Here is a 26510-nt window from a genome sequence, read left to right as displayed (position 1 = left end):
GTTTGTGCTATTGTTGCAGAGTATGTAAGATGCTGCAAGCAGGGTGGAGAGGCTGCAGGGACTGTAGTGAGACAGAAACTCCCTCAGGTGACAGGGCGGATCTCAACACAAACATGTCAAAGAGATTAACCCTCTCCAACTTGGGATCCTGCAGGAAGGAGGGCTTGTCAGGATATCTGGCTGAGGAGGGGGATATCTGGGAGGAAATCCCACTTTGTTCAGGCTTGTCAATCAACAGCTTAAACAGGAGTCATAGAGTGAAACTCATTCGATTGATCATTTAAGCGAGACAGCACTAAACTCCAGGCAAGGTTTCACTCCCCAACTGAAGAACTCCCCCGCTAGGGGAATTTGCAGACAGGTTGAGGGTCGGGGCAGGACTTGATCCTCAGTCAACGTGACAGAAAATATTTCAACTAGCCAGAAAACAACTTCCTCAAAGAACTGAACCTGATCAGCCGCTGGCAGAAATTCTGAAGCTGATTTTTTTCCATTCTGGTTTATTTTATGGAATAGCCACTGGAATTTAAGCGCACACATCTCACATTTCAATACAATGCAAAAGGTTGTCAGCATGTCATCTAAAAAAAGGAAATTGGATATACACTGTACTTGAAGAGAAACAACTTGCAGGGCTGCAGGGAAATAGCAGGGGGTGGGGTTTTTATTATTCATTCGTATGGATTTGAGCACTCGGCCAGCATTTATTGCCCAGCTCTCTTTGCCTTTGTTCAGAGGACATTTAAGAGTCAACCACGTTGCTGTGGGTCTGGAGTCACATGTAGGCTAGACCAGGTAAGGGCAATAGATTTCCTCCCCTATCAACAATCAGCAATGGTTTCATGGTCATCATCAGACTTCTAATTCCTGATTTTTATTGAATTCGAATTTCGCCATCTGCCATGGTGGGATTCAAACCCAGGTCCCCAAAGCATTACCCGGGTCTCTGGAATACTAGTCAGTGACGATACCACTATGCCGCTGCCTCCCCCTAAATTAATTGGATATCTCTTTCAAAGAGCCGACTCGAGCACAATGGGCTGAATGGTCTCCTTCTGTGCTTTATTATTCTATGATTGCTGCTGTTTCTGAATTTCCACTTGTAAAGTTTTGTAGCAGCGAGTTTATGCACTTTGCTAATGTTTGTAGCATTTACGAGGACAGCAAGTCTGACAGTGAATTTGTTCACTGTGTGTACAATTCAGAGACACTTTAGTGTCTCCTTGGTAGTGGGGGTGCTGCTAGTCAGGTAGAAGTGCACAGGAGCTATCTCACGTTCCCGGGGTGTTGAGAGGGGAAATCTGTATCTCCCTGACCTCAAAACAAAAAAGCTCTACATACTCAGGAGGGCAATTAAAATCTTCAAGATGCAATTGGATTGCTTTTTGTTGGGCAAGGGCTTTGAGTGATACTGAGCAAAAACAGGCAAATGAGGTTGAGGTGCAGACTAACCATGAGCTAAATGAATTGTGGAATAGACTTGAGGGGCTGAATGGTCTTCTCTTGCTCCTATGTTGTAGACAAAGTGATTGGCACTATTGCTTAGGTAACAATAATGGCTACACTTTATAAGTACTTCACTGACTGAAAGATTTTGGGATTTCCGTGAAGATTTAAAATGCTGTAGCATTTGGAATTCTCTACCCCAGAGAGCTCAGTTGTTGACTATGTTCAAGATTGAGATTGATCTGTGTTGGATACTAAGGAAATCAAGGAATCTGGAGATCGTGCAAGAAGTTGGATTTGAGGTAGCAGATCAGCCACGATCGTAGTGAATTGTAGGGTGGGGGGCAGGTTTGAGGAGCCATATGGCCTATTCTCCTGCTCATATTTCTTATGTTTGCAAGTTCTTCCTCATTGGCAGCATTAAGCAAAAGAGGAAAAAAGCAACCAGCCAGAAATGGCTCTTCATGTCATTTCACAGGAAGCACTGATTTAAGAACGGATTAAGAAAGACTCACTGGGGACCACTAATTAATATGATTTCCAAAAAACCTCTATCTAAACGGAAAGAGTTTGATTGTGTTTAATGAAATTCTAAAGAGACACAATCAGTTCTTTCTGACTGAACCATTGTGTAAACTTAAAATCCAAAGTCGTCACCTGCACACATTCAGAATCCTACACTTTCCCTGCAGTCGCTTTCATTACCCCAATTCCCCCACCATTCCTTGATTTATTTCCACTATCTATGATTGCAGTAAAGGCACAGTATTAAATACAAGTCATGTTAAATGCACTGAGCAGTATTCCCTATCCTATCTGTATTTACTTAACAGGACAATAAGTGCCAGAATATTTTATCTCTTTATTTAGAAATTGAACTGGGAAGCTGGGTGATGCCGTCGATCAGCCATGCACCTTTCATCTCTTCTGCCTCCACTCTACAGGAACAGGAGGAGGGCATTCAACCCCTCAAGCATGTTCTGTCCACCATTCAGTTAGATCAAGGCTGATCTGTACCTCAACTTCATTTACCTGTCTTTGATCCATGTTACCCAACCAAAACATACCAATCTGAACTTTAAAAATTAAAATTGAATACAAACCTTGTTTATGCAACCTGCCTTCATCAATTAACCCTTTTAGCCCCGGTACCATTCTGGTGCACCCTGTCCATTGCCAATGCATCCTTCCTGAGGTCTGTCTGACTGAGGGTGCTACTATAAACCTCGGCTAACACTAGGCTGATATCAAAATCCTAGCTGGGTAGAGTAACCCCTCCCCTCCATTTCCAGTTCCATAGCTCCAGATACAAAAAGAAAAAAAAATTTGCATTTATATAGCACCTTTCACAACCTCAGGATGTGTCAAAGCGTTTCATAGCCAATAAAGTACTTTTTATAAAGTGTTGTTGCTGTTGTAATGCTGGAGTGTTTCTGTGTTTGAGAAGGCCCCACCTGTCCTGCAGATATCATATCTGCTGTGGTGCAAAGTTTTTGAAGTTCAGAGAGCCATTATCTTGGCTGAGAACTCTCTGCTATTTTGCTCCTCTACGATCATGTTAACAGTATGCCAGATACATCAAAGGCAGGCAGCAGGTTGGGGGTGGGGGAACTGTTTTAAATTCCCAGTTTAGCCACAAAAGATCTGGAATATTTCTGTGGATGCTGGGAATTTATAAAAGGGGGTCCCTGCTATGAGGTCTGGCTGCAACTAAAGGGCTGGAATGCAGGGTCTTATGATGCAATATTTATCTAATAGTTGCCAGATTAAGTATCACATATTTTTCTTAAGCGTTCCAAAAAATAATACCAAGGCACTGCTGTTTCTATATTTAATGATTGCAGATGTTTAAAACAAAAACCTTTCTGATCATATAAAATCAGGCAGCCATTGCGCCTATTTAGTCCCACTCCCTCCATTCTTTGTCTATAGCCCTGCAAATTTTTTCCTTTTCAAGCGTTTATCCAATTCTCTTTTGAAAGTTACAATTGAATTCACTTCCGCTGCCCTTTCAGGGAGCACATTTCAGATCAATAACAACTTGCTGCGTGAAAATTTTTCTTCACTTCCCCCTCTGGTTCTTTTGCCAATTACCATAAATCTGTGCCCTCTGGTTACCAACGCTCCTGCCAGTGGAAGCAGTTTCTTCTTATTTACTCTTTCAAACCCCTTCAAGATTTTGAACACTCTTATTAAACCTTAACCTTCTCTGCTCTGAGGAGAACAATCCCTGTTTCTCTAGTCTCTCCCCATAACTGAAGTCTCTTGCCTGCTACCATTCTAATAAATCTCCTGTGCACTCTCTCCAGGGTCTCCCATTTTCCCTCATTCCAATTGAAATCAGACCTTCAGGTGCACAATTTATTCATTCCTTCAGTGTTGTTGGATCAAAACCCTGGAACTCCCAACCTGCACCATTATGGCTCTGTAACAGCACTGTGGGAGTACCTTTGCCAAACAGACCATGATGATTTAAGAAGGGCAGCTCACCACCATCTTCTCAAGGGCAATTAGGGATGGACAAGAAATGGTAGCCTTGCCAGCGGTGCCCACATTGCATGAATGAATTTTTTTTAAATCCTTATCTCATGTTAGGTGATGCAACCTTCATCATCGTGGCTTGACTACATCTATTACTCACCCTTTTATGGTCTTTTTGATGATGGCATTCTCACGTTGACATTACTGACTTACACGTTAATCATTCACAATTACACGGCAGCCCAACCACTTCAAAGGATATTAAGATTCAAAAATATAGTCACATGTATATCAGCATTGGAAGCTTCCTTTTCAATATAGGAAAGGCAGTAGCCAAGTGGGAAACAAGGTCCTACAATTAGCGAGAAGATAAAATGGCCAGATAAATCTGATTGACTGATGTTGATTCAGAGATAAATATTGGCCAGAACACCATGGCGAACCCCCTGGCTCATCTTTGAAATAATGTCCATGGGATCTTTTACACGCTATAGGTTGAGTCCAGGGTGATGGGTAGTCCCACCCTTCTCCCTGTCTGGACTGAGGTTGGGCCCTGATTCAAGGTTTAATAGTAGCATGACTTTATCAAGTGCAATTAGGGATGGGCAATAAATGCTGACTCAGGCAAGAATGCTACCAGTTGATCATTGTGAAACAGTTTCAAAAGTTTGTGCATTAAACCATGAATCAGGGCCCAACCTCTTCAGCCCATAATCCAGGCTGACACACAGTTGGAGTGGTGCACTGTTGGAGGTATCGTTTCAGATGAGATCTTAAACCGAGGCCTGGTCCGCCCCTTCAGGTGGATGTAAAAGATCCCATGGCACTAATTTGAGGATGAGCAGGAGAGTCCTTGCCAGCATTTATTCCTTAACTAACATCACTAAATGAGATTATCTCCACATTGCTGTTTGTGGGATCTTGCTGTGTACAAATTGGCTGCTGCGTTTCCTTGATTACAACAGTGACTACATTTCAAAATGTACTTCATTGGCGGCGAAGCTTCCCATGGTTGCGAAAGATGCTACAGAAATGCTATTTTTTTTCTTTCAATAAAATGCTCCCTTGGGAAAAGAGCATAAATCAATGAAAAAAAATTGTACCATCATTAGGGTTGCCAGTCCAGGCTGGACGTATTTTGGAAGGTGTCGTTGGAAGTGACATCATGGAAACCAGGCAGCGTGGTGCAAGCAGTTTCGGGGTGGCCTTCAAAACTGTCAGGACACATACCCACTTGATTGTCCACATCCAGTCGACAGAATGAATTCCAGCCTGCTGAATTCAAAAAGTAGAGAAAACAATAGATATTCACCACACTAAACAGATGTAAACCCCATCGACTAAAACCTTACAGATACTCGTTATCCTTTTCTGATCTCACTTCTGTCCCATGTTATTAATGTTGATATCACATCATCTAAGCTACTTTTAATTTTTTTTTTTATGTGATTCTGTTCCTTTTACTCTCTCTCTCTCTAAAGCCCTTCACATCTTCATACGAATGAACCACCTGCTGAAGTCAAAGCTCCATGAAAAACATGGAAATTAAATCATGGGTGGCAAAGATTTTCTTTTTCACACAGTAAATCTAAAACAGCCACATTTGTTTGTTTTGTAATACAGACAGAATTCCCCAATACACAGAGGCACATGCAATGCATGTAACTGAGACCCAATAAATGGATTTGTGGCGGGGAACTACTCGGAAGGGAATGATGTGTGCACAAACAATGTATATGCAGCGTGCTGCATATTGAGTCAGGTGATGCGTCAATGTGACACCCTTACCAAGAACACAAAATGCTGGAGACACACAGCATTTGAACTGAGGAAACGGAATCCCACTCGCCCGGAATGCTTCCTTTGGACACCGGGAGCTTGGTGCTGATTCCAGTAGACTGGAATAGCCATCACAAGAAAATCCCTAAATACCATTTGTACACCCCCTAATGGCTGTCCCAGACTCTTCCATCAGGTTGTCAGCACCTCCCACTTCTGTTTGAGTAGGGGGAGGCGATGTTGTAGTGGTATTGTCGCTGGACCCAGGGTAATGCTCCGGGGACCTGGGTTTGAATCCCACCACAGCAGATGGTGAAATTTGAATCCAATAAAAATCTGGAATTAAAAGTCTAATGATGACCATGAAACCATTGCCGATTGTCTTTAAAAAAAAAAATCTGGTTCACTAATGGCCTTTAGGGAAGGAAACCTGCCATTCTTACCTGGTCTGGCCTACACATGACCCCAGACCCACAGCAATGTGGTTGACTCTATAATGGACTAGCAAGCCACTCAGTTGTAACAAACCACTACAAAGTCACAAAAAAGGAACGAAACCAGATGGTCCACCCGGCATTGACCTAGCACCAGAAACGACAATGGCAACCTCAGCCCTGTCAACCTTGCATCCTCCTTAATAACATCTGGGGGCTAGTGCCAAAATTAGTAGAGCTGTCTCAGACTAGTCAAGTAACAGCCTGACATAGTCATCCTCATGGAATCATACCTTACAGATAATGTCCCAGACACCGCCATCACCATCTCTGAGTATGTCCTGTTCCACCAGCAGGACAGGTGGCAGCACAGTTGTATACAGTCAGGAGGGAGTTGCCCTGGGAGTCCTCAACATCGACTCCAGACCCCATGAAGTCTCAGGGCCATCAGGCCAAACATGGGCAAGGAAACCTCCTGCTGAACACATGCTGCCCTCCCTCAGCTGATGAATCAGTGCTCCTCCGTGTTGAACACCACTCGGAGGAAGCACTGAGGGTGGCAAGGACACAGAATGTACTCTGGTTGGGGGACTTCAATGCCTTCGCCAAGAGTGGCTTGGTAGCACCACTACTGACCGAGCTAGCCGAGTCCTAAATGACTGGGTCTGCCGCAGGTGGTGAGGGAACCAACAAAAGGGAAAAACATACTTGACCTAATCCTCACCAACCTGTCTGCCGCAGATGGATGCATCTGTCCATGACAGTATCGGTAGGAGTGACCACCGCACAGTCCTTGTGGAGATGAAGTCCTGCCTTCACATTGAGGATACCCTCCATCGTGTTGTGTGGCACGACCACCGTGCTAAATGCGATAGATTTTGAACAGATCTAGCAACTCAATACTGGGCATCCATGAGGCACTGTGGACCATCAGCAGCAGCAGAATTGTACTCAAACACAATCTGTAACCTCATGGCCCAGCATATCCCCCACTCTACCATTACCATCAAGCCAGGAGATCAACCCTGGTTCAATGAAGAGTGCAGGAGGGCATGCCAGGAGCAGCACCAGGCTTACCTAAAAATGAGGTGTCAACCTGGTGAAGCTATAACACAGGACTACTTTTGTGCCAAACAGCATAAGCAGCCAGTGACAGACAGGGATAAGTGATCCCACAACCAACGGATCAGATCTAAGCTCTGCAGTCCTGCCACATCCAGTCGTGAATGGTGGTGGACAATTAAACAATTCACTGGAGGAGGAGGCTCCACAAATATCCCCACCCTCAATGACAGAGGAGCCTAGCACAGCACTTGCTAAAATCTTCAGCCAGGAGTACCGAGTGGATAACCCATCTCGGTCTCCTCCAGAGGTCCCCAGCATCATAGATGCCAGCCTTCAGCCAATTCGATTCACTCCAAGTGAAGGCACTGGCTACTACAAAGGCTATGGGCCCTGATAATATTCCAGCAATAGTACTGAAGACCAGTGCTCCAGAACTTGCCGCGCCCCTAGCTAAGCTGTTTCAGTACAGCTACAACACTGGCATCTATCCAGCTATGTGGAAAATTGCCCAGGTATGTCCTGTACTCAAAAAGCAGGACAAATCCAACCCAGCCAATTACCGCCCCATCAGTCTACTCTCCATCATCAGTAAAGTGATGGAAGGGGTCATCAACTGTGCTATCAAGCAGCACTTGCTTAGCTAAAACCTGCTCACTGACGCCCAGTTTGGGCACCGCCAGGGCCACTCAGCTCCTGACTTCATTACAGCCTTGGTTCAAACATGGACAAAACCGAACTCCCGAGGTGAGGTGAGAGTGACTACCCTTGACATCAAGGCCGCATTTGACAGTGTGTGGCATCAAGGAGCCCTAGCAAAACTGGAGTCAATGGGAATCGGGAAAAACTCTCCACTGGTTGGAGTCATACCTAGCACAAAGGAAGACGGCTGTTGGAGGTCAGTCATCTCAGCTCCAAGATATCACCTCAGGAGTTCCTCAGGGTAGTGTCCTTGGCCTAACCATCTTCAGCTGATTCATCAATGACCTTCCTTCCATCATAAGCTCAGAAGTGGGGATGTTCGCTAATGATTGCACGATGTTCAGCACCATTCACGATGCCTCAGATACTGAAGCAGTCTGTGTCCAAATGCAGCAGGACCTGGACAATATCCAGGCTTGGGCTGACAAATGGCAAGTCACATTCACGCCACACAAGTGCCAGGCAATGACCATCTCCAACAAGAGAGAATCTAATTATTGCCTCTTAACGTTCAGTGGCATTCCCATCACTGAATCCCCTACTATCAACATCCTGGGGGTTACCATTGACCAGCAACTGAACTGGACTAGCCATATAAATACTGTGGCTACAAGAGCAGGTCAGAGGCTATGAATCCTGTGGCGAGTAACTCACTTCCTGACTCCCCAAAGCCTGTCCACCGTCTACAAAGCTTAAGTCAGGAGTGTGATGGAATACTCTCCACTTGCCTGGATGAGTGCAGCTCCCACAACATTCAAGAAGCTTGACACCGTCCAGGACAAAGCTGCCCGCTTGATTGGCACCACATTCACAAACATTTACTCCTTCCACCACCAACACACAGTAGCAGCAGTATGTATCCTCTACAAGATGCACTTCAGGAATTCACCAAGGCTCCTTCAACAGCACCTTCCTAACCCCTGACCACCACCATCTGGAAGGACAAGGGCAGCAGATAGATGGAAATCCCACCTCCTGGAAGTTCCCCTCCAAGTCGATCACCATCCTGACTTGGAAATATATCATCGTTCCTTCACTGTTGCTGGGTCAAAATCCTGGAACGCCCTACCCAACAGCACATGTGGGTGCTACACCACATGGACTGCAGCAGTTTGAGAAGGCAGCTCATCACCACCTTCTCAAGGGCAACTCGGGGTAGGCAATAAATGCTGGCCCAGCCAGCGATGCCCACATCCCAGGAATGAATTTTAAAAAATTCCTCTTGGGAGGTTAGCCACTCCCACTTTAGCCTTGAGCATATGCAGTGACTTAAAATAAAAGAGATGGTGCAACATGGCTCCTCTCCCTAATGATTTCCTCTGAAAATCTATACAATATGGAGCATCCTCCTCCCAGGATATCCACCCTAGTAGAAGTAGGGCGGAAGTGTAAGAGAGTAAAGGGATATCCAACACCCTGTATAAACATTCTCTTAAAGGAACCCTGCTGTACTTCATTGCGTTATTCTAAGATTCAAGACAGCGCTCATTCTTGCTGGTGAGATGACTCGTTATTTATTTTCAATAGGAAGAGATGTTTTGACAGTAAGGCAGTAGCACAGAGTTTGCCTCTGGCTGTGAGTTGTGGTTACAGAAGGTGCTTATCAAATTGTTCTTCAAAAGCAATAATTCACAATATCCAGTACTGGAAGTTGGATCTGGGTTTGCAGCTGTAATCTCCCCTGTATGGTAAGGTCCTGGGTGGCAGCCTTGACGTAGATACCAAGCTATGTGTTCCGTACAGGAAAATTCAAAGGAAAGAGTCAGCCTGGTCCAGGCTGGAAGAGATCAGAACAGATCTTTTGTCCTCAAAGGCTCTGTAAGTTTAAAAAAGAACCTGCGTTTATATAATGCTTTCACAGCCTCGGGTTGTCACAAAGTGTTTTACAGTTAATGAAGCACTTTTGAAGTGTAATTACTGTCAGAAACATGGCAGCCAATTTGCAGATTTTATCTCCTTTCCTCCACCTTCCCCCCCTTTTCTAGACTTGTGAAGAGTACTGCTACCTGGGTGTCACCTGCCATCCAGCACTTCTCCCAAGTGACCGGTCATCATGCCTGAACAGCTGTTCCACTGTAATGTGCATCACAGCTGTGCCCAGTCTTGTCTTCAGCTGCTGGGCATCCCATGCCTTTTCCAGCAGGAGCTCTCGACAGTGTTTACAATTGAGAATCCTGGCTGCTTTGCTTGTTCTGTTTTCTCCCCTTGCCCACTCCACCCATCCACCAGCCCTTAGCCCAGCACCTGGGAACTCTGCTCGCCTGCTGGCTCAGTACCATGATTTATCCTGAGACCTAGGGGAAAGACACTACATCTGGGCAAGACTCATAGATGTTCTGACCTGACAGAATAGGAGGACAGGAATAGCTGGATGTGAAAAGACCAGGGTCCATTTGGTTCACATTCTACTATCCTGGTAGTCCGATGATCCAATGATGATGGAGTTGTTGACAAATCACAGCAATCAATCTCTATCAATGAGTTTACAACACAACCAGACACGAGGTGAGGAAGACCTCCAGTGGAGGAGAGCTTTGGCAACCATTGGTCCAAAGTCATTTCAAGATCTCTGCGTTCCTCCATTTCTGGCCTCTTACACATCACCAATTTTATTTGCTCCACCACTGGTGATGGTACCTTCAGCTGCCTGGGCCAAAGGCTATGAAATTCCCTCCCTAAACCTCTCTGCCCCTCTACCTCTGTCTCCTCCTTGAAGACTCTCTTTAAAACCCATCTCGATTGACCTTTTGGTCACCTGCACTAATATCTCCTTATGTGGCTTGGTGTCAAATTTTGTTTGATAGCACATCTGTGAAGCACCTAAGGAAGTGAAAGGTGTTGTTGCATGATCACATGTCATGCCTTAAATTACTCGTATTTGGAATTCCTAAAAAAATCTCTCATTTACATTTGGACAAATCTTTCAGTCACTCCGTCTACTTGCAGCATTAATCAATACTGCTTGATTTAAATTGAGGCGTGCAGCATGGGTTGATTCACTTTGTTTGGATATACTATATTTAGTGCAGTAAACCTATCTGAGCAACATGCCAATTGAGATTTATGTGCACGGCTTTTAGACAGGGCAGAGTCTCCAGACTCAGGCTATGGTTAACACCTTGGTAATGATTTGCTCCTTCTGGTCTGTTTGTTTACATAAATTAAAGCTGGCATGCCCACAGCCCATTAAAAGGGTAACCGCTATCTTTATCTGTCCCTGAGAGATTGCTACCATGGCTTTGATCCCATCGTCCAGCCCAGTTGGTAATTTACATTGCTGGAGATATTTTGTAATTGGTAACAACATACACTGACTGTGGATTATAATTTGCTGCTACTTGCTTTGATCCCCTTCCTCGCGCCGGGCCTCCCCCTCCCTCGCACTGGGCCTCCCCCTGCCTCATGCCGGGGCTCCCCCTCCCTCGCGCCGGGCCTCCCCCTCCCTCGCGCCGAGCCTCCCCTGCCTGGTGCCGAGCCTCCCCCTGCCTCGCACTGGCCTCCCCCTCCCTCGCGCCGGGCCTCCCCCTGCCTGGTGCCGAGCCTCCCCCTGCCTCGCACTGGGCCTCCCCCTGCCTCGCACTGGGCCTCCCCCTGCCTCACGCCGGGCCTCCCCCTGCCTCACGCCGGGCCCCCCCTCCCTTGCACTGGGCCTCCCCCTCCCTTGCACTGGGCCTCCCCCTCCCTTGCACTGGGCCTCCCCCTCCCTTGCACTGGGCCTCCCCCTCCCTTGCACTGGGCCTCCCCCTCCCTCGCACTGGGCCACGCCTTGCCTCGCGCCGAGCCTCCCCCTGCCTGGCGCCGAGCTTCCCCCTCCCTCGCACTGGGCCTCCCCCTGCCTCACGCCGGGGCTCCCCCTCCCTCGCACTGGCCTCCCCCTCCCTCGCGCCGGGCCTCCCCCTGCCTCACGCCGGGCCTCCCCCTGCCTCACGCCGGGCCTCCCCCTCCCTCGCACTGGCCTCCCCCTCCCTCGCGCCGGGCCTCCCCCTGCCTCACGCCGGGCCTCCCCCTCCCTCGCACTGGGCCTCCCCCTCCCTCGCACTGGGCCTCCCCCTCCCTCGCACTGGGCCACCCCCTGCCTCACACCGGGCCTCCCCCTCCCTCGCACTGGGCCTCCCCCTCCCTCGCACTGGCCTCCCCCTCCCTCGCGCCGGGCCTCCCCCTGCCTCACGCCGGGCCTCCCCCTCCCTCGCACTGGGCCTCCCCCTCCCTCGCACTGGGCCTCCCCCTCCCTCACACCGGGCCTCCCCCTCCCTCGCACTGGGCCTCCCCCTCCCTCGCACTGGGCCTCCCCCTGCCTCGCACTGGGCCTCCCCCTGCCTCGCACTGGGCCTCCTCCTCCCTCGCACTGGCCTCCCCCTCCCTCGCACTGGGCCACTCCCTGCCTCACGCCGGGCCTCCCCCTCCCTCGCACTGGTCTCCCCCTGCCTCACGCCGGGCCTCCCCCTCCCTCGCACTGGCCTCCCCCTCCCTCGCGCCGGGCCACCCCCTGCCTCGCGTCCTGTCTCCCCCTGCCTTGCACTGTTTCTCTCTCTCTTTCTGTTATACCCCTCATGCCCCAAGTGAGACTGGCTCCTGTTAACGTGGGCATGACGCAGCTGGCATCATTGTCTTTAAGTTTATCTACTATCTAAAACAGCAACCATGTACACCTCTTGGTGTATTGGATATTTTCTTAGTGCTGTCAAACTGTTACTTTATCTTGTCATTCTCACTGGCGAGGTCAGCATTTGATGCCCCTCCTCAATCCCCATGAGAAGGTGGTGGGTTTGGTACAACTGATCGCCTTGGTAGGCCACTTCAGGGGGCAGTAACTCACGTTGGGGTGGTTCTGGAGCCATATATTGGGTCAGGCCGAGTAGGGACAGCAGGTTCCCATCCCTAAAGGACAATAGTGAATCAGCTGTGTTTTTTAGAAGAATTCAACACTTTTACTGAGACTTGCTTTTTATTTCTATTGAAATAAATTGAATTCAAATTCTCTTAAAATATTCCTGTTGAGTGGTAAGAATATGAAGTTTAAATTTGTCATTGTAAATAACCATAGCCGTCAAATTTAAATCCATTCAGCCACCAAAAATACCCAGCCTAACACCAATTACTGTTAAGTATATTAATATGTAAATTACTGCTTCATGTTTCCATCCTGCTGCGTGTGCAATTAGTTGAAACTCATTTTCATGTTTGGCGTTTATTATTTTAAATGTTAACTTCATTTAATATTAAAATGTAATATAGTTCTCCTGATGATTGTGATAAGAACATAAGAAATAGGAACCGGAGTAGACCATTCGGCCCCTCAAGCCTGCTCCGCCATTCAATATGACCATGGCTGATCTTCTTGGGTTTCGATTTCCACATTCCCATCTAACCCAGATAACCTTTGATTCCCTCGTCTAACAAGAATGCTTGAGGGGAGGAGATGATTTTATATTAACAACACTCATAGGTTGCCCATGGCTCAAGCTCGTGAGTTGTTTGAGGACCTCAGCAGTCATGTTTAAAGCTACAACAGCAACTTTCATTTATGTATTTCCTTTAACATACAAAAAATGTCCCAAGGCCCTTCACAGGAGCACAAGTCAGACAAAAATTGACATCAAACCAAAGAATAGGGGGGAAAAAACTTGCATTTATATAACACCTTTGACCACCTCAGGACATCCCAAAGCGTTTCATTGCCATCGAAGTACTTTCAAGTGGAGTCATTGTTGCAGTGTAAGAAATGCGGCAGGCAGTCTGTGCACAGCAAGATCCCACAGCTATGTGATAATGATCAGATAATCACGTTTTCAGGTTATTGATTGAGGGTACTTTTTGCCCAGAAGTCCTTAAAGGAAAAGAGAGGTAGAGGCAGAGAGATTCAGGGAGGGAGCCCCAGAATTTAGTGCTGAATCTATGGTGGGGAAAAGGGAGGGGGAAGCAGAAGTGTACAGAGTCAAAGGCATGATGACTTTGGTGGGAGGGAGAGTGTGCAATGCCGGAAGAGAGCAATGGAGCCATGGGATCAGGACCATCAGACGGGGCATGAAACAGGAGTTGGAAAAGTGAACGGCCAAACTTTATTTTCAAGAAGGGCTGTGGAAAAGGGGAGCATAAACCATAGGACCAGGACAGCAGGTATATTTGGTATCCGATTAATAGGGATTGGGACAATAAGGCTGTGTGCCACTGAGAAAGGAGAGAGAGACTGGTCAGTGCTGAGGGAAAACAATATGCCAACAAGATGTATGCATGTACGCGTGGGTGATAACAATGACTGACTGCTACAGTGCATGCGATTAAGGGTTGGGTGGCCAGGAAGGTACCAGATTTGTTGACCTGCAGAGAGATAAGGCCAAGGTTAAAAAACACTGTTTGGTTTGAGCACAAATGCTAATTTAAGTTCCAAGTTAGGCAAAGCAGAGAGGGTGTAGAATTTGAGCTGGCTTAGTGCACACTGAAAGGGAAGAACAGAGAGGAATTGTGATCTGGATGGTAGCCAGTCTGATAGACCCTGACCTCTGAGTCAGAAGGTTGTGGGTTCCAATCCCACTCCATTGTCTTAAGTCCATAACCCTGGCTGGCGCTCCAATGCTGTACTGAAGGAGTGCGCCACAATCAGAGGTGCCATCTTTCAGATGAGACGTTAAACTGAGGCCCTGTCTGTCCTCTCAGATGAACACAAAATGTTCCATGGTCGCAATTAGACAAAGAGTAGGGATACTATTCCCAGTCCCCTAGCCAATATTTAGGCCTCAACTAATATCACAAAAACAGGTTACCTGGTTATTTATCACATTGCTGTTTGAGTGAGCTTGCTGTGTGCAAAATGGCTGATGTGTTCCCTACTTTACAACTGTGACTCCACTTCAAAAGTACCCCACTGGCTATAAAAAGCATTGAGATGTCTGAGGTTGTGCAAGCCGCTATATAAATGGAAGTTTTCTTTCATTCTTGTATCAGTAATCTGGAGAATTGAGTTTTAGGACCCAATTCTTCTGGTGCAGTTTGAATAGAGTAAGGGATTTCCCCTTAGTGTCTTGGTCAACGTTACTTCCTCAAACAGCGAAAGGAGATTGATTCGGCTCATTGACTGTTTTGGTTTCTTACACAACATGTCCTGAGGATGCAATACGGTGCTATCTAAATGCAAGTCCACTCCTTTGAACTAGAAGTAGTTACTATTGAATTTTATGTGCTGACATTATAGTGAACAGTCAACAGCTTGTGCAAATTTACTCGTTCATCGAGCGCAGATGTCACTCAGTTTATTGACACAAACCTTGAACTCAAAGGTCAGTCTCTTCATTTACTTCTGAAGTGATGTCTTCAAGCTTCTGCCTGCCAAAGATCTGGAGTCTGGGCACTTGAAAGCAGCTAATAGCACTTTTTCTGCTGTGAATTATGCGTGCCTGGTTTGTAATTACTGCTTCCGATTGTGAGCTATAATTATACCTTCTAATTGCACACGCTGAGGGAGGATTCGCTAAGTATTGCACAATGTTTGTGTGACAAGTTTTTTCCCGTCAAGATCTCTTAAGATAAGTCTTGTTTTCTTTTCCTCCCCCTCCTCCTGAAGGGGTTGATTCCCTGCTGCGGATTATTTCTCACCGTTCTTATCCTGAACTGACTGGATCACACGATCAGGTGTGGGCAGCCCATTCTGTATCACAACCAGATTGCCTGAATTCACCATATATTATTGAATAGCTAACGCTATTAAATAGTCCTTTTTCTGATTCATTGAAACAGCCCTTTTCAAGGTACGCTACTATGTTCATGAGGTGACGTAGGAGCTCTTAGATCATTGCTGCTTCCATGTATTGTTGCAGGGACTTTATGGGAGGTACATGTTGAGCATTCACAGTAGTAAATGTGGGTAGAGGTGAGCTGTGTGGAGATCACGGGGAAAGACGATATAGGGTCAGTGCTGTGCCAAGATCATATGCCCAGGACAGTGGCCTAGTTTCTGTTGGGAATGGGGCATCTTGTGGCTCTTAGTTAGACATTTCTTTCTCCGTTCAACTCAAATATAATCTGTCCTGCAGCTTGCTGGGAGAGTGAGCTGATAATTGTGTGGCTCAGTGAGTGATGAGACCAACAGTCCATCTCCTTCATCAATGAGATTTAAGGATTGAGAAAGAATCAGAGGAACAATGGAGAAGGAAATCAGGTAAATTAGAATCAAATTAGATTCAGGAAGAGAGAGGAAAAGAAAGATTGGACCAAGATAGAGAAAAGAGACAAAGGAAAAGTAGGAGAACAGTTAAAAGTTTTAGCATTTTGAAAATCTCTAGCAACAATTTGCTACCTGCAGGAACGAGATTGAACAGTTTAGATTGTTCCCTTTTTGGACAGAGAAATGAATTGGAATTGCACTAACAATGATCATATCATTAAAGGGATGTTTGCACTACTAATTACTAGCCCTAACTTTCTGCAGTGTTTAATGGGAATTCAATGTGCAAATACAGTATGTTTTTTATAAATAAAGGGGAGGTTGAGTGTAAGATGGCATCTTTGTGAAGCTACTGGCAGAGCCACAAAAATCGAACAGAAGATTCCAGAGATTCTCAACACATGGTGTATCTCTCCTGCTAAATTCATTGACCAATTTGCACATTAAAGGTGTTTTAACACACACGTCACTATTAGTGTTACAGTGAGATTTGTCCAGGATAATGTGTTCCTTTTTTCTTTTCTGGCTATATTATGGTTGGTTTCATTGCCCCAATTTTCTCATTCCTCCCCGTAGCTGTTCATGGGGTCCGGGAATGATGCTTCAGCCATGGCACCATGACATCACCTCACTACAGAGGCCTAATTTAAACTGTTTTAATTGTTTCAAGGTCCTTCTGGTTACTCGGGACATGTGCAGCATGCATGTTGCTGAAAGGTGAAAACGTTTCTTCATTCATTTTTGGAATATGGGTGTCACTGGCAAGGCTGGCATTTTTTGCCTATCCTAGCATTTGTTGCCCATCCCTAGGTGCCCTGAGAAGGTGACGGTGTGCCACCTTCTTGAACCGTTCACAATTTGATATCACTGAGCAACCAATTCAGAGGGACAGTTAAAATTCAACCATGTTGGTGTGGGACTGTAGACACATATAGGCCCAGATTGGTTATGGACAGCAGGTTTCCCTCCCTAATGAGACATAAGTGAGCCAGTTGGGTTTTCCTTGCCAACCCAATGGCTCCACGGTCACTTTTACTGAAGCCAGCTTTTTAATTTTGCAGACTTACTTAAAAACTGAACTCAAATTCTCAAAATGCTATGGTGGGATTTGAGCTCGTCCTCTATGATCATTAGTCCAGTATCGTAACCCACCACACCACTGCATCCGTGCCTCAGATTCCTCACTCCCACTCTGCCTTCCCCCTCTTCACACAATGACCTGGAACCCTGATGAGTAGAATGTTATTTGCGGCTGTGTGAGCTGGGCTGTAGCCTCTGTGATGGAAGTCCACTGTCACAGAACCAGGCCCCGCCCCCCCACCCCGGGTTTAATGTAATACTGGAATCGCTTGTTGATTAATTAAATTTATCACACTGAGTTCAGGATGCAGGGGGAGCCAGAGCAGTGAGTAACACACCCTTCCCTACTCAGTTATGAAACTTGATATGACTAACATGGCTCTGTGATCAATTACCTCAGCTAATAACAATGTGCCATATTACAACTCAGGCAGCCTTTGGCCATTCTCAGTACAGCACATGAAAAGCTTTCAGAGCCTGGCTTCTTTTTGACGTTTCACTTTTGGAGCTCTTCACCAAAAGACAAGGGATGCTTAAACTATGTGAGTTAGCTGGAGGGAATATAAATTGGCAAAAAAAATAAAGGTAAGGGCAGGATCTAAACCTGGAGGGAAAGGAATGCTGAAGTTTAGACTTTGAAGTTTGCTTTTTCGATCAGACAGGAAGTTTAAATTTAAAAGTTTGGAAAACTTCTTTAGCAAGTGAAGTAAATGATTATGTGGCTTTGGGTATTGTTGTAATCTGTTTCACATTTTATTGGCATGATGATGTATGTTAACAACTGTAATCGTCCATTCAAGGAAAAGGTTAGTTCAACAGAAGAGGGTTGTATGAAGATTGCAAGTTACGCTTTCAGTTATTGATGGACGATTGGTCTGTCAGGGAATGTGACCAACCCTGCCAGGAGAGAGAGCTTGTTTTGTATAGTTTCTAGGCAGGTGTAGAAGTCAGATACTTTGCGGGTTAAAAGTTTCATGGTGTTGAGAGAGTGGATGAGAGTCTCCACGTGCTTTTTTCTTTTTATAATAAGCTGTACTTTAGTTCAGAAAGAACCTGGGAGGGTCCAACAGGCTGAGTACCCAACCACCAGCACTTTTTAACAAGGCTATACACCGTGTTCCAGCCTTAAAACAGAGACTCACATTGCTACAGGCGCTCAGCATATCCAAAAGCATTTTACAGCCAATGATGTACCTTTGAAGCTTAGTCACCATTGTAAAGCAGGAAACATGACAGCAAGTTTGCACACAGCAAACTCCCACAAACGGCAATGTGATGCTGGTTTGAGGGATAAATATTGGTTCCATGACATCATTTAGGGAGAACTCCCCTGCTCTTCTTCAAAATAATGGCCAGGAGAGCTTTCAGGTCTGCCTGAGAGAGCAGGTCAGACTTCAACCTCTTATCCAAAAGATGTCACCATTAACAGTGTGGCACTCTCAGTGTTGGCCTCTGTTATTTGCTCTGCTTCCACCGTATGAGGGTGAGGTCTTCTGAAACTCATAAACGTGGCCACAGATCCTTGACTTACGGAGAGAGGGATTTCCTACACTGGAAACAGAGATGACTGTTCAAAAGGACTTCATTGGCTATAAACTGCTTTGGGATTGTTCTGAGGTTGCGAGGAATGCTGCATAAATGTAAAATCTCTCTTAAAATTGCAAGCGTTGTGGCTGAGTCTTTTCTATAATTTAAAAAAATGTATTCTTTCATGGGTTGTGGGCATTGCTGGCAAAGCCAGCGTTTGTTGCCATTCCTAATTGCCCTTAAACTGAGTCACTTTCTTGGTCATTTCAGAGGGCAGTTAAGAGCTAACCACATTGCTGTGGGTCCGGAGTCACATGTAGGGCAGAACGGGTATGAATGGCAGATTTCCTTCCTTCAAGGGCATTAGTGAGCCAGATGGGTTTTGCGACAATTGATGATGGCTTCGTGGTCACTATTACTGAGACGAAATTTCATTTCCAAATTGAATTTAAATTCAACCAACTGCCATAATGTGATTTGAACCCGTGCTCCCAGAGGATTAGCCTGGACTTTTGGATTAACAGTCCATAGACTTTTCCATCATACCACCATCTCCTCCCAAGAGTGGAGAGACCTCACTATGGTTGCCTTTGATTATTTATGCAACCATTTTAGATCTCTGAATGTTTCTTTAATAAGTTCTAGGGATCTTTTGATTCACTGTTTAAACAAAGAAGCAAGTTGAGGAAAGAGTTAATGGGCCAAAGGAAGTTGCTTTGTAATGAGCTTCCTTCAGTTGAAGTGTGGTAACAAGGTCTTAAATCCTGGTAGAGGCGCGGTGAGCAGCGGAGAGTATTCAAGAGGTTTCAATGGAAAATTATTTCAAATTATTTCGTTAATGAATTTGCACCATTTGTATTCATCTGAGCTGCTGGATTATCTGAGGAGACTGTTCAGGTAAAATTCGGCAAGGTTTAAGATTAACATTAGGTCATGTTTGAAGGGGCGGCACTGAGGGAACCCTGCTCCGTAGGGGGGGCGGCACTGAGGGAGCACCACTCCGTCGGAGGGGTGGCACTGAGACAGCTCTGCTCCGTCGGAGGGGTGGCACTGAGACAGCTCCACTCTGTCAGAGGGGTGGCACTGAGACAGCTCCACTCTGTCAGAGGGGTGGCACTGAGACAGCTCCACTCCGTCAGAGGGGCGGCACTGAGGGAGCTCCACTCCGTCGGAGGGATGGCACTGAGGGAGCTCCGCTCCTTCGGCGGGGCGGCACTGAGGGAGCTACCCTGCATCAGAGGGGCAGCACTGAGGGAGCCCTGCTCTGTCAGAGGGGCGGTACTGAGGGAGCTCCACTCCGTCAGAGGGGTGGCACTGAGACAGCTCCGCTCCTTTGGAGGGGCGGCGCTGAGGGAGGCCCGCTCTGTCAGAGGGGAGGCGCTGAGGGAGCCCCGCTCTGTCGGAGGGGCGGCGCTGAGGGAGCCCCGCTCTGTCGGAGGGGCGGCGCTGAGGGAGCCCCGCTCTGTCGGAGGGGCGGCGCTGAGGGAGCCCCGCTCTGTCGGAGGGGCGGCGCTGAGGGAGCCCCGCTCTGTCGGAGGGGCGGCGCTGAGGGAGCCCCGCTCTGTCGGAGGGGCGGCGCTGAGGGAGCCCCGCTCTGTCGGAGGGGCGGCGCTGAGGGAGCCCCGCTCTGTCGGAGGGGCGGCGCTGAGGGAGCCCCGCTCTGTCGGAGGGGCGGCGCTGAGGGAGCCCCGCTCTGTCAGAGGGGCGGCGCTGAGGGAGCCCCGCTCCATCGGAGGTGGGGTGCTGTGGGAGATCTGCTCCATCGGCGGGCCTGAACTGAGGGAGTGCTACACTGCTAGGGATGCCATCTTTCTGATGAGGTGCTAAACTGGCTCTCCATCAGGTGGTTGTAAAGGATCCCAGGGCCATTATTTCAAAGAAGAGCAGGGGAGTTCGTTCTTCATAGTGTCCTGGTCAATATGCCTCAACATCACTAAAATCAATTACCTTGCCATTTACCTTGTGCACAGCAAGATCCCACAAACAACAAATTGGCTGCCATGATTCCCACATTGCAGCAGTGTTTAATTGGTTTTGGTTTGTCCTGAGGTTGTCAAAGGTGCTATATAAATGCAGGTTATTTTTGTTGATGCAGAGATTTGAGTAGATTGATTGCTGGCACACAACGAAACATCAGTTTAAAGTCAGCTGACTCCACACTGACCCCATAACTATATTTTAAATACAGTTTAAATCATTGATGAAGATTCTTGGGCATGCCAGCAATGTGAAGCTAAATTCACAGTCTCTTCTCCTTGTGGGGATTCACACCTGCAGGGAGCACAGTTCAGAAAATGAAAAACCTCTCCTGTGGATAATAAAAGGCTTCTAGAAAACGTTGGAAGTGATGCAAAGTTAGTTTGACATTGTGTGGTTACAGTGACTGAATCGATGTATCCCACCCTCTGTGAATCGTTTGCGTTTTTAATACTTGAGAAGATATTGAGTTTGTTCTCTCTTTTCTTTAACCTGATGAAAGTAATTCTCAATGTGCAAAATGCCCTGATATAACCACTTGTAAAGTTGCCTTATTTGAGTTAATTTTTGCTGGAGTAATTGTGCCTTTGTTTTGGAAACTTTTCAGGTTTACAATGTCTGAAAATAAACGTTAATCCATTCGGTATATGAGCTGTCAAAGTCTGACTGGCTTTGCTTGAGCGAGGGCCGTGAGCAGACCATGGGTGAAAATGATAGTGATAAAAACAGCCAAGCTGGACAACTCTTTGAGAACTTTGTGCAAGCCTCGACATTCAAAGGCACGCTGCAGGCATTCCACATACTGTGCCGTTACCTGGACCTTGACCCTTTAGACCATCAGATGTTCTACTCTTTGCTGAAGTCAAAGGTCAACACATGGAAGGCCAAGGCTCTATGGAGCAAGCTTGACAAGCAAGCCAACCACAAGGAGTATAAGAGGGGCAACGCCTGCCCCAACACACGGGTGAGTAGAGTTCAATCTGACTCACTGCTGATGACCAATAAGAACATTAAAAAAATAGGAGCTGGAGTAAGTCATTTAGCCCTTTGAGACAGCCCTGCCATTCAACAAAATCATGGCTGATGTTCTACCTCAACTCTACCTTCCTGCACTATCCTCATATCCCTTAATTCCATTCTATCAATCTTTGTCTTGAATATACCCAATGACTGAACATCCACAGCTCTCTGAGGTAGAGAATCCCAAAGATTCACAACCCTCATCTCTGTCCTATGGCCAACCCCCTATCCTGAGACTGTCAGCCCCCTGTTATAGATTCCCCAGCCATGGAAAACATTTTCTCAGCATTTACCCTGTCAGCCCCTTAAGAATTTTATATATTTCTGTTAGAATACCTCTCACTCTTCTAAATTCCTGGGAACATACTCAATCTCTCTTTACGGGATAGTCCCCCAGGAACCAGTCTAGTGAACCTTTGTTGTACTCCTCCTCGGGCAAGTGTATCCTTTCTTAGATAAAGACCTTAGAACTTGTTACATTCAATCCTGCTACCAAACAATTCAGGGCACAGCTGCCACCACACTCCAGCTGCAACACAGCAATGGGCTTGAGCTAGGTGTAAACATAAAATTCTGGAAATACTTAGCAGGCTAGGCAGCATCTGTGGAGATAGAAACAGAGTTCATGTTTCATCAGAACTGGGAAATCTTCAAGATGTCACAGGTTTTTAAGCAGGTAAGAGAAAGCAGAACTGGGATAGGGAAATATGTGATAAAGTTGCAGGTTGGAGAGATTAAGTGATAAAAGAGATGATGGTGCAAGGCAAATGGAGATGGCAATGGGGCAAGTAAAGAAACAAAATGTGGGTCTAGAGGAGGTAAAAATGGCAACAGCAGAATTTTTACCAGCACCTTCTGTCCAGGACAATGGAAACAAGCTCTTGTGATCTAAATTTGTCAAAGTCAGTATTGGTTCTGGAAGGTTGTAAAGTACCTTATAAAAAGGACTTAAACTGTGCCTAAGTTTAAGTAATTTCAACTGACTTTTCTAGTTACCGACTTAGTTTATGAAGGACGGCAACTTTCTTAGTTTGTAACGCTGTTGTGACTGGGTTCAAACCCACTGTAGGACGTGAAGGCTGACACCTCATTGCCAGTCCAGAAGGAGCACTATTGCATTGTCTTTCGGACAAGACATCACACTGAGACCCCATTCAGCTGGGAGTGAAAGGTCCAAGGCATGTGCCAAGTTCTCCTGTTCTCTAGAAAGTGTCGGGTACATTCCTGAAGTCCAGGTAGGAAGCATCTGCTGCCTCACCTGCAACCAGCAGATTTGTTAAATCCCCAAAGAAGCCTAATAAATTACTCAGGAACAGCTTGCCCCTTCTGAGCTCTTCTCCAATGAGAACCTTCCTATTCCATATCAATCTGTTATTGAAATCCTGAACATCTTCCCTATAATTGAGGCAGGGATTTTGTCTTTTGTTGTTTAAAAGAGAGGATGAGTCACATTTTCTATCCAAGGAAAGTGACCTGATTTTAGTGAGCCTTGATGAGAAGCAATTGTAATCTTCCAGGTCAACCCCACCAGCATTTCCATCAGTTTATGAAGTGCCCTCAGAATGCGATAGGAATGAAAATTTTTCTTCACAGATTTTGCTGCCCAAATCCTCTGAGAATGGAATGCCAAAGAGAACTGTCACTCAGCTTAATCGCTCTTTCATTGAAGCCAATCCATAAGACCATAAGACGTAGGAGCAGATGTAGGCTATGCAGCCCATCGAGTCTGCTCCGCCATACAATGAGATCGTGGCTGACCTGATAATCCTCAACTTCACTTTCCTGCCTTTTCCCCATAACCCTTGATTCCCTTACTGGTTAAAAATCTGTCTATCTCAGCCTTGAATATACTTAATGACCCAGCCTCTACAGCCCTTCGTGGTAAAGAATTCCACAGATTCACTACCCTCTGAGAGAAGAAATTCCTCCTCATTTCTGTTTTAAATGGGCGTCCCCTTACTCTGAGATTATGCCCTCTGGTCCTAGGCTCTTCCACAAAGGGAAACAACATCTTAGCATGTATCCTTTCAAGCCCCCTCAGAATCTTATATGTTTCAATAACGTCACTTCTCATTCATTTAAACTCCAATGAGTGCAGGCCCAACCTACTCAGTTTCTCCTCATAAGAAAATCCCTCCACACTTGGGATCAAACTTGTGAACCTTTTCTGGGCTGCCTTCCAATGCCAATACATCTTTCCTTAGATAAGGGGACCAAAATTGTTCACAGTATTCTAGGTGTGGACTAACTAGTCCCTTGTATAATTTTAGCAAGACTTCCCTATTTTTATACTCTATTCCCTTTGAAATAAAGGCAAACATTCCATTTGCCTTCCCTATTACCTGCTGAACTTGAATGTTAGCTTTTTGGGAATCATGCACGAGGACTCCCAAATCCCTCTGTGTTGCAGCTTTCTTCAGCCTTTCTCCACTTTTTAAAATAATATTCAGCTCCTCTATTCTTCCTGCCAAAGTGCATAACCTCACATTTTCCCACATTATATTCCATCTGCCAAGTTTTTTGCCCACTCACTTAACCTGTATATATCCCTCTGTAGACTCTTTGTGTCATCCTCACCACTTGCCTTCCCACCTATTTTTGTGTCATCCACAAACTTGGTGATAGTACATCCACTTCTCTCATCCAAGTCATTAATATATATTGTAAATAATTGTGTCCCCAGCACTGATCCCTGTGGCACTCCACTAGTTACAGGTTGCCATCCCAAAAATGCCCCCCTTATCCCAACTCTTAGTCTTCTGTTAGTTAACCAAACCTCTATCTATGCTAATATTACTACCCCCAACACCATGGGCTATTATCTTAATAAGTAGCCTTATGTGCAGTACCTTACTGAGTGCCTTTTGGAAATCCAAATATGTTATGTCTACTGGTTCCCCTTTATCTATCCTGCTTGTTACCTCCTCAAAGAATTCCAATAAATTTGTTAGGAATGATTTCCCCTTCATGACTCTTCTGGATTAGATTATGTATTTCTAAATGCTCTGCTATTACATCCTTTATAATAGACTCTAACATTTTTCCAATGACAGATGTTAAGCTAACTGGCCTATAGTTACCTGTTTTTTGTCTCCCTCCCTTTTTGAATAAGGGTGTTACATTGGCCATTCTCCAATCTTCTGGGACTTTTCTAGAATCTAAGGATTCTTGGAAGATTACTACCAGTGCATCCACTATCTCTGTAGTTACTTCCTTTAATATCATAGGATGCAATCCATCAGGTCCAGGGGACTTATTGGTCTTTAGCCCCATTCATTTTCCTAGTAATTTTTCTCTAGTGATAGTTATTGTATTTATTTCCTCCCCCCTTTTGTCCCTTGATTATTTAGTATTTTTGGAATGCTATTATAATCTTCTACTGTGAAGACTAAAGCAAAGTATTTATTCAACTCCTCTGCCATTTCCTGGTTCCCCATTATTATTTCTCCAACCTCATTCTCTAAGGGGCCTATGTTCATTTTGGCCTCTATCTTCCTTTTTATATATTTAAAGAAGCTCTTACTGTATGTTTTTATAGTACTTGCTAGTTGACACTCAAAGTTTATTTTCTCTTTTTTTGGTCATCTTTTGTTGGTTTTTAAAACTTTCTCAATCCTGTGGCTTACCACTAGTCCTTGCCACATTGTATGTTTTTTTTTTTCAATTTGATTCTGTCCTTAAGTTCCCTTGGTTAACCATGGTTAGTTTATCCCCTTGCTTGAATCCTTCTTCCTCACTGGGATAGATCTTTGTTGAGAGTCATGAACAATTTTCTTCAACGTTTGCTATTGTTCATCAGCCAACTTTTCTGCTAAATTGCTTTCCCAGTCCACTCCAGCCAACTTTGCCCTCATTCCCTTATAATTATCCTTATTTAAGTTTAGTACAGTTGTTTCTGACCCAAGTTTCTCACTCTCAAGCTGAATGCTAAATTCTACCATATTATGGTCACTTTCCTAAGGGATTCTTTACTCTGAGATCATTTATTAAACCTTCCTCATTTCACATTACCAGATCCAAAATAGCCTGATTTCTGTTTGGATTCACAACATATTGTTCTAGGAAACTGTCCTGAATACACCCTATGATTTCTTGCTCCTGCTACCTCTGCCAATTTGACTTTCCCAATCTATATGAAGATTAAAGTCACCCATGATTAATGTTCTGCCTTTTTGTTACATGCCCCCATTATCTCCTGATTTATTCTCTGTCCTACAGTATAGCTACTTTCAGGAGGCCTATTGACTATTCCCACCAGTGTCTTCTCCCCCTTGTTATTTCCTTCCTCCACCATATGGATTCTGCATCATCCGATCCAAGATCCTTTCTTGCTGTCATATTTATTCCATCTCGTACTAACAAAGTGACCCCACCACCCCTTCTTTCCTGCCTGTCCTTTCGGAATGTCACATACCCCTGAATAATTAGTTCCCAGGTTTGATCTCCTTGTAACCACATCTCAGTAATGGCTATAAGATCACACCCATTAGCCTCTAGTTGTGTCGCTAATTCATTTATTTTGTTCCAAATATTACGAGCATTTAAGTAAAGGGCCTTTAATTTTGCCTTTTTACCATTTTCCCCCCTTTGACCGTATTTGCTGCTGTTTTGTAACGTTTATGCACTCTGTCCCTTCCTGTCACACTCTGGGTATCATTACCTAAATAGCTGCCCTGCAAGGCTGCTATATTCTTTTGCATTGTAAGCCTACGCGTCCCCCTTCCAGAACCCTCCCCCCTTCTATTTAGTTTAAAGCCCTTTCTACAGCCCTAGTTATTCAAATCGCCAGGACACTGGTCCCAGCATGGTTCAAATGAATGCTGTCCCACCGGAACAGCTCCCTT

At 45.6% G+C, this 26510-nt stretch overlaps 1 protein-coding gene across 12 annotated transcripts in view; it reads left to right on the top strand.

The window, feature by feature from the left end:
- mical2a (microtubule associated monooxygenase, calponin and LIM domain containing 2a) overlaps positions 1-26510 on the top strand; it is a 253781-nt gene that overhangs the window by 34532 nt on the left and 192739 nt on the right. For 9 of the 12 annotated variants that reach the window (XR_005944170.1, XM_041196942.1, XM_041196944.1 and 6 more), the window contains one exon: positions 21254-21610. Coding sequence is in view for 11 of the 12 variants with exons in the window: in XM_041196942.1 (XP_041052876.1) it covers positions 21347-21610 (264 nt within the window). In the remaining variant the exon portion in view is untranslated. Of the gene's footprint in view, positions 1-17587; positions 17728-19443; positions 19567-21253; positions 21611-26510 lie in introns of those variants that run through there. The other 3 variants (XM_041196940.1, XM_041196938.1, XM_041196939.1) reach the window with 3 other exon arrangements.

Source organism: Carcharodon carcharias, chromosome 10 (assembly GCF_017639515.1).
Source record: "Carcharodon carcharias isolate sCarCar2 chromosome 10, sCarCar2.pri, whole genome shotgun sequence".
Classification (NCBI taxonomy): domain Eukaryota; kingdom Metazoa; phylum Chordata; class Chondrichthyes; order Lamniformes; family Lamnidae; genus Carcharodon; species Carcharodon carcharias.
This window is presented reverse-complemented; position numbering and strand designations above follow the sequence as displayed.